The sequence below is a fragment of the Myotis brandtii genome, unplaced genomic scaffold, assembly GCF_000412655.1.
Source record: "Myotis brandtii unplaced genomic scaffold, ASM41265v1 scaffold32, whole genome shotgun sequence".
NCBI lineage: Eukaryota > Metazoa > Chordata > Mammalia > Chiroptera > Vespertilionidae > Myotis > Myotis brandtii.
In genome coordinates, this window is record NW_005362269.1 from 1554364 (window position 1) to 1562545 (window position 8182).

Genomic DNA, 8182 nt, shown 5'->3' on the forward strand with positions numbered 1-8182 from the left:
AAGCCCTAACCGGTTTGGCTCAGTGGATAGAGCGTCAGCCTGCGGACTCAAGGGTCACAGGTTTGATTTCTGGTCAAGGGCATGTACCTTGGTTGCGGGCACATCCCCAGTAGGGGGTGTGTAGGAGGCAGCTGATCGATGTTTCTCATCGATGTTTCTAACTCTCTATCCCTCTCCCTTCCTCTCTGTAAAAAATCAATAAAATATATTTTTAAACATGGAAACCAAGTGTGTCTGTGTCCTGCCTGGCCCCACAGGCCTGTGTTTGGGCTCCCCAGGTTGCTTCCTCCCACCCAGACCATTGGATTCAAGATCTTCAGCCAATGAACCAGATCCCAACAGAACAGCCAGGAACTGAGTGTTCTACTTACTACCTTTTATTAGAAGCCATGTTGCTAAGGGCTGATGGCAAGCTTGCTGCGCGGAGGGAACTGGGCTTTGGCAGGGTGAGGAGGGGCTGTGGTGGAGAGGCTGGTTCTGGGGAGAGGGAAAGGGTGGCTTATGCCCCAATTACATAGGCTGGAAAGCCAGAGGGGAGAAGTGCCGTCCCCTCTCCTGCACCTTCTCTCCTTGTCCATGGGTCTAGGTCTTGGGGCTCCATGTTGGGAGCTGCTGTGGTGTCAGAAATGGGGGTCAGCCTAGCTCATGGTCCAGCTCCTTGGGCCTTGTGTGTCTGCTGATGGATGGGGGCTTGGGCAGCAGGGCCCTCCTAATCTGCTGTTCTGATGTGATTTCTGTCCAAGGATGATGGAGAACCAGGTGCCAGAGTCTCACGAAATGAGGTGCAGCGGGGGAGACGGCGGGAGCAGGGCATGTAAGGGGGAGGAGTATGTGGCTAGGTTTGGGGGACGGAAGAGAGCAAGGAAGCTGTGGCCATGCAGGGCTGACTGGGTGCTGGTGTCTTCTATTGCTGTTCTCACATGGTGGCTAGAGAGATAAGCAGCAGGTTAGGCTTGGAGTCACCATTGTCCCTGCCCCTTCCCAGCATCCAGGGGCCTCAGAGCAATTGAGGACTCTCCAGTGCCCCCTGCTCAGGTACAAGTACTGACTATGATATAGACACCCACAGCACTGTTCCTCATCTCTGAAGTAGACATCTCAGGGAGGGTCCTGGAGAATGGACCACGATCATGCTGTGCTGGGCATCCACCCATGAGCGAGTTGGCCCAACTGGGGACTGGGTCCCCTCTGGAGGGGCCCTTACCTTGGACCAGATCCTGCTTGGTCACACCCAGCCCAGATGACAGATCCTCCATGTCCAGTGGTTCTGCAAAGGAGCAGCAAGGCCATTTGTTATGTGAAGTCCAGCTACTTCCTTAGAAATCAGAATCATGGGTGAAATTCCATGCTTCCTTTTGAAGCAGAGTATTCCTCTGGTTAAACATGGAAACCAAGCCCTAACCGGTTTGGCTCAGTGGATAGAGCGTCAGCCTGCGGACTCAAGGGTCACAGGTTTAGGTGAGGGGCCTGGGATTATTTCTTCCCAACCTGGGCACAGGCCGATCCTGGGAGAGCAGGTGCTGCCTAGAAGGATGCGTGCTGGATGGCAGCAGTGAAGTGTAGTTGGGGAATTGAGGGAAAGGCCAGGAAGGGGGTGATGAGATGAAATGGGTAGGTCTGTAGGACTTCTGGATGCACAGTGGATAGTGCACGGGTGGGTAAGAGTCAATGAAAGGATCAGATGAATGAGTAAGTAGATGAGTGTGTAAGCAAGGAGAGAAATGATAGATGGACGAACAGATGAGGAACGCACAGGGATGGAGATGGACAAAGTGGTGGATGCATGGCTGAGTGGCTGCCCCCCGGGAGCTTACACCTCAAGTGTCCTGGCCACATGTGTGCCAGGAGGGGCCTTTGGCCCTCAGCCTTCCTGGTCCTTCCTGCTCCTTTGACACTCCTTGGCACAGTGGCCACTGCTTACCACTGCAGTTATGGCGCCCACGGCTTCTGGTGTGGGGGACCTCGGTGCCGTTGGGGAAGACGCACCAGCAGTAGCCGATGCTCCCAAAGCACTGGAGCGGCATATAGTTGCCGTTCTCGTCGCACTGGGGCTTGAACCTGCCCGGGTGGATGGCGGGGATGCGGCTGGCCTCTTCCAGGCATTTGGTCAGTACTGAAGCGACAGGCATGGTGAAGACAGTGAGTGAGCAGACTCTGAGCCAAGGTCTCAGTAGAACAGAGATCCACATACCACTGCTGTGGGCCTAATGCCTTCTGCCCAAGTGGCTGTACTTGCTCTATCCATTGCACAGATGGGAAAACTGAGGACTGGACCAACAAAGTCCAAAATCAAAGAGGAAGTGAATTGCTGTGTGGCTAATTCATTTTAAAATTTGATGATTTCTTCCAATACTCCATGCCTATTAAAGCTTGGAATTTCACCCATGATTCTGATTTCTAAGGAAAAGCAATGGACACCTTGGTAAGTCTGAGCTTCTGTTACTGGGGGTATCCAAGTAGAGATGGGGGTTTGTTTGTGGAATTTGTAGAAGGGATTCAAACATAAGCTGGGAGTTGGTCGAGATAGCATCTAGTGCCTTCTATGAGTGTGATGAAAAAATCTGAGGCCCACACGGGTGGACCCCTGATTTTCTACTTCCTAAACTGAAGCCCAGAGGGAAGAAATGCCCAACGCTGCATGACAGATTATGACCAGGATTAAACATGACATTCTTCAAGGCTTTAGAGCTGAAAATCCTGGTGTACATTGTCCATAAGGGGAAAAAAGGTTCTCTTGTCTGGTATCCGCTGTCTGTGTGACCTCAGGGAGGTCCCTCTGAGGGGCGGGAAGGTCATTGAAATGACTCCTGGGATGTTTCAGGTGGTTTCTGCTCCAGGCCCACTTGCCCAGTGCCATCCTCCACAAGCAAGATGTACTCTGTGAGCCCTCAGGTCAGGATGTGGGCCAGGGGGGCAGCCAAGCCCAAAGGAACAGGCAGGAGAGAGAGGAGTGACAGTTGAGAGGCTGGGAGATCCAGTCGCATCAGGGAGCGCTCTAGGCTCTAACTTCTGTGGCTCTGGGAGAGCCCTGAGAGGGGTCTCAGGAACCCAACACCCCAAGGCTCCCAACTCCCTGTACCTTTTGGTGAACCTTCAGTGAGCTTCTCCCCCAGCGAATTCTTGCTCATTTCAAACAAGAGCCACTGATGCATCCAGCTCTCAAAGATCTAAAGGGGACAGAGGCAGAGGGTCAGGCTCAGTAGCCCTCCAACCCTGCCTGGCTTTGCCCCTCAGGGCAGAGACATGGAGGGCCAGGCAGGGTCCCTGCACCCCATGGTCCAGCTGCATCCTGGTTCCCCCTGAGAGAGCCAGAGGGCTTGGTCAAGTTGGTTACTCAACTCCAAGTGCTTTCCCGTGTTGGTGGCTTTCTAAGTTCTGATAAGCCGCCTCCAGTTTCCTGAGAATGGCCTCCCCAGCCCCGCCCTAGGAGAGAGGGCGCCAGTGCAGGGAAGCCTGCTGACCTTCCAGTCCAGGCCCTCCATGGTCTTCTTAAGGTGTTTCAGATTCTCTGGGAAACTCCCTTTCATCTGTGGGTACACCTTCAGGGGGTCAGCCTTCTGCAAGGTAGCAGGCAGGAAGGAAGGTTAAAAACTCCCTGGCCGGTAAGGTGAAATGTGCAACCCATGTTCCCCTGGTCTTCCATTCCGAGGGGTGGACCCAAGCTGCAGCAAGCTTGGACTCTGGACCGCAGCCACGATGGAGCTGGGGGGAGGGGAGACAGTAAAGGCAGTCTAGCTGCACAGGTACAAGACCCCAAGGCTGGAAGGTGGGAGACCCAGGTTCCAGGACCAGTTACACCAGAACCCTTCTACTCCTACAGATACCTACTCACCTTTCAGGTCTACCTCCTCCAGGAAGACTTTGTGGACCCCACCCTCAGCTAGGCTGGGTCCTCTGTACCTTTCCTCACAAAGCCCCCTGCATGTCCTTCATCACCTGGTCACTTGCCTGTTTCCCATGCTAATCTGGGATCCCCATGGGATTGGGACCTGGGTCTCATTGCTCCCCCTTGTGGGCCCAGGGCCTTGCACAGTGCTTGGCACAGAGTAGACATGCAGTAAAAACTTGAGAGGGAAAAAGTGGGTGCCTCGGTTTCTCAATCTCAAACACTCAAAAAAGGCGTGACTGGAATACATACAAAGTTTAAGGGCCACTCTTGCATTCCTTCACTAACTTGGTGAGCCCATACTGAATGTCTACTATGAGCCAGGCAAGGTGTGGGTCTTGGAGTGTGGCCTTGCCAGGGGCTTGTGTGGGCAGGCAGGGCTACCCAACCGGGTCCCACTCACCAGGAGCAGGTGCATCACATGGTCCATTGTGGTGTTGCCGTACTTGGTGGCGTTCTGCATGGGCTGTGGGAGGAGGAGTGGGGGGTATCAGCACTGGCCCCCAGAGGAAGGCCCTGGCATGGAGGCAGTAGCTGGGGCCTGGGTAAGAGTCTAGAGTCCCAGATGCTCCACAGGCCATCTCTGCCACCTCCAGATGCGAGAGCTTGTGCAAGTCACTTTACCTTTCTGCCTCAATGTCCCTGTTGGTCAGATCTGCAGACGCTTTCCCACCCAGGGCTTTGTGGATAGCAACATTATCCATACATAAGGGCTTTGAGAATAGGAGGGGACCTTGAGATGCAATGGAGCATGAGCAGCACCTTGTAAACTGTAGAGAGCAGGCCCTCATGTCAGGAATGGCCCCCAGCCCTGGGATTCCTCCTTCCTGAGGTGGCCCTGTCCTCCCTCAGCTGGGCTTTTCCTGGGTCAGCTGTTCTGCCATCCCTTGGCCCCTGCCCTCCATCCAGGCTAGATAACATTGTCCCCTTGCACCACACTGCAGTTGTCCTTACCCCCTGGAGCAGGCCTTCCATGGGCAGCGCCTGCATCAGCATGGGGGTGGCCACCCGCATCTTGCCCACAGGCTTGGCAGCTGTGGAGTCAGAAGGTACAGCATGAGTGTGGCCCCAGTGCCCAGGGAAGAGGGTACTCAGATCCGGGGCCCAAGATTTCAGACCCAGGTGAGGAGGGGCTCGACTTCAGAGAGGACAGTGGGCCCAGCCAAGTGCAGGAATGGGGACTCGGAGGTGAGGAATGGTGGTGGTGGGGTGTCAGGATGGAGGTGGGGCACGCACACTTGGGAAGCTTCATGCGCAGGTTCTCCAGCTGCAGGTTCTGCGAGGTGACAGTCAGCTTGTCCAGCCGGCCCTGTTGCTGGTACAGGAAGTAGGCAGTGGTGGCCTGACCAGCCAGGAGCAGAGCCACCAGGACAGAAAAGCCTGTGTACAGGGCTCCGCGGCTGCACTTGCTGTTGGGGGGAGGGAGAATATGTCACAGGAGAGTCCATGGAGGTGGCTGCCCTGAGGACTGGCTGGGAATGGGGGAATGTGTCCCCCCATTTCCATCAGCCCACCCACCTCCAGCTACCCCAACACACATACACATACACACGAATAAGTGCCTATGGACATACAGCTTAAAGACATTCCCCAGCCCCTACTTCCAACCACTGCTGGCCCTCCAAGTTGAAATCCTGGAGCTGCCCCTGGGTCTAGGCTGAGTGGGGAAGAGCCAGGGACAAGTGCCTTGGCCTCTCTCAGCCTCAGTCCCCTACGTTCCCTCTGCCAGGGGGTCTCCTGAGAATCAGGCCTGCCCTCAAGGCGGGGGCGGGAGTTACCATCCTACCTGCCCAGCCCCTGCATTAAAATCAGAAAAGGGAAGGAAGTGGGACATGGACAGCAGAGCTTGCAGGCCCACCTGAAAAAGAGAAGTGAGGCCTTGCCATTTTAAGAGTAGGTTGGGGGCATCAGACTGTTGGGCTGGAGCTGGGCCAGGCACCACCCCCACTGGTCCAGACTCTGTGTCTTTGAGCAAGTCTCTGCCATTCTCTGGGCCTGTCACATGGGTACCTCTCACTTCAGCATTTCTAGGCTTTGGTAGTTTTTGGAGAGCTGAGTGAGGGCATAGAAGTATTTCAAATGGTAATGTCCACTCAGAAGGGATTTCTGCAGGAGTATGGTGCCTAAGCTGGGTGACCTGGGGGAATTTCTCATGTTCTCTGGACTGGCTAGCCGCACGGGGAGGTGGCCAGACCTCAGACCTCAGACCTCAGGGAGCCCTAGCAGCTATTGCCTTGGGTGCAGTTTGGGGCACATGCGTAAGTTACAGTATGGGGGTTGGGGGGGTGTAAGGATCCTGCCCCAGGACCATGAGAGCTCCTAGCCTGTTTCTCTGACCTCACCCCAGCGGTGGCACTGCTAGGACCCCATTGGACTCTGTCAGGATGAGACTGTACCCTATTTACTCCAGCAACCAGCAAGGAGGTTTAGGAGACTCCAGGACAGCCTTCTGCCTAGTAACTCATGACATCACAGACACAGCTCATTCTCACTGGCTTCCTGCTTGTCAGCCCTCTGCACTTTCTGGGGCAAGGCCAAGCCCAAGGCATTGTTATTTTAGAAGGAGAAAGTAAAAACCCTGTGTGGGGAAAGGAGGAGACCAGACAGGAGGGAAACAAATCCCATTCGTGGCCTTTCCGAGCCTCTAAGGATGGTGGAAAGCCCACCCAAGTCTGAGGCTTGCCTGGAATCACGGTCTCCAGCTCATTATCTACATGCCCACTCCCGCAACCCCACACCCAGTCCAGTCCCAGCTCTGCCTCTGACCATGTGAACTCTGGAAAAGCCCCTTCCCTTCTCTGAACCTCAGTTTCCTATAAGGCCTAAGAATCTAGAGCAGTGGTTCTCAACCTTGGCTGCACATTAGTATCACCTGGGAATCTTTTTCAAATCCCGATTTCTGGGCCTCATCCTCCAGAAATTCTGTTTCTTTGTTACTAATGTTGTGGCCCCACCCCATAACAAACAGAATTTCCGGAGGATGAGGCCCAGAAATCAGGATTTTTAAAAGATTCCCAGGTGATTCTAATGTGTAGCCAAGGTTGAGAACCACTGATCTAGAGAGTTATATATATTGAGGATGAGACCACATAATCTAAGTTGAGGTACGAACATCTACTCAAAGGGTGCTATATTAAATAAGATCCTGAGGATAAAGTTCTCACCTCCATTGCTAGCACATAGCACTCCACTGGTAACACTGCTATTCTCAAGGGAGTTAATAGTTAACTTTAACATCTAGCTTCCTTCCTCTTTATACATCTTGAATGCCTGTCCCCTGGGTTCTGGACCAGGGCCAACTCATCACCCCTCTGCATTTCCTCCTTTCCACTGCCTCCTTCAATAATAATAAAGTAATTGGTCAAAGTCAGGAGCCAACCAGAACTAGCAGGAATGATGATTCAGATGTTGCCAGGCAGAAGTCTTCACAAAAGGGTCTGAAACTGGCTCAAGTCTGGACCTGAGCCAGTTTTAGAAGCAGTAACTGAACTAAAAGGAAAAACAAGGATTTGAGAAGGGGGGAGGAGTGGCACCCTCTTGAGCCCACACTAGGTCTGCAACTCACTGGGTGGCCTGAGCCAGACAGGTCCCACCTCCCTTCTCCGCAAATTGTACTTCTAGAAGAAGGGCATTTGGTAGTTAGCTCAAACTTTGAAACCAGACTAGTCCTGGGTTCAAATTCTGACTCCAATATTCACTAGCTAAGATAACTTAGGTAAGTCGCTTACCAAAATGAGCTTTAATTTTCTCATGTAAAAATGGGAATAAAAGTACCTGACTCAGGGTTACTGTGAGAATTAGGGTTAAGTTTAGCATGTAGTTATGTGTCCATAATTACTAGCAGTGGCTGAGAACTGGCAACAAGTACACAGTGAACGGGAACTATTATCATGACTATTGTCATTATTATTACTGAGACCCAGAAAGAAGCAGTGATTTATCCAAGTCACATGTGACAGTACAGAACCTGGACCAGAATCCAGCCATCAGGGGAGAGCTGGCTGGCCCTCCTAGCCATAGGATCCCCAGGATTTTTGACAGACCACTGCTCTAATGGTCTTTCTCTGGTTACCTGTGCCCCAGAACACAGATCCTCATGACTTCTCTGAGTGTCTCTCTCAAACCCCTTTCTGCCTGGCAACAGCTGACATCAGATCTAGCTGTAAGTCCCAATAACTCACAAATTAATTTTTGGAGATTGGGGAGAGCAAGGGGACATTTGGTAATTGCACTCTAGCCACCACCCTTTGTTCAGAGAAACACATGGGTGAGACCATCTTGAGGCTGCGAGATGGG

General features: G+C 53.1%; 1 protein-coding gene across 1 annotated transcript in view; it reads right to left on the bottom strand.

The window, feature by feature from the left end:
- Positions 1–361: 361 nt before the first annotated feature.
- CD74 (CD74 molecule, major histocompatibility complex, class II invariant chain) overlaps positions 362–8182 on the bottom strand; it is an 8773-nt gene continuing 952 nt past the window's right edge. The window contains exons 2-9 of the mRNA XM_005870483.2: positions 5123–5295; positions 4841–4920; positions 4290–4352; positions 3462–3557; positions 3080–3167; positions 1922–2113; positions 1205–1267; positions 362–927 (exon numbers count right to left, since the gene is read on the bottom strand). Of these exons, the coding sequence (XP_005870545.1) occupies positions 917–927; positions 1205–1267; positions 1922–2113; positions 3080–3167; positions 3462–3557; positions 4290–4352; positions 4841–4920; positions 5123–5295 (766 nt within the window). The 3' untranslated portion in view covers positions 362–916. The remainder of the gene's footprint in view (positions 928–1204; positions 1268–1921; positions 2114–3079; positions 3168–3461; positions 3558–4289; positions 4353–4840; positions 4921–5122; positions 5296–8182) is intronic.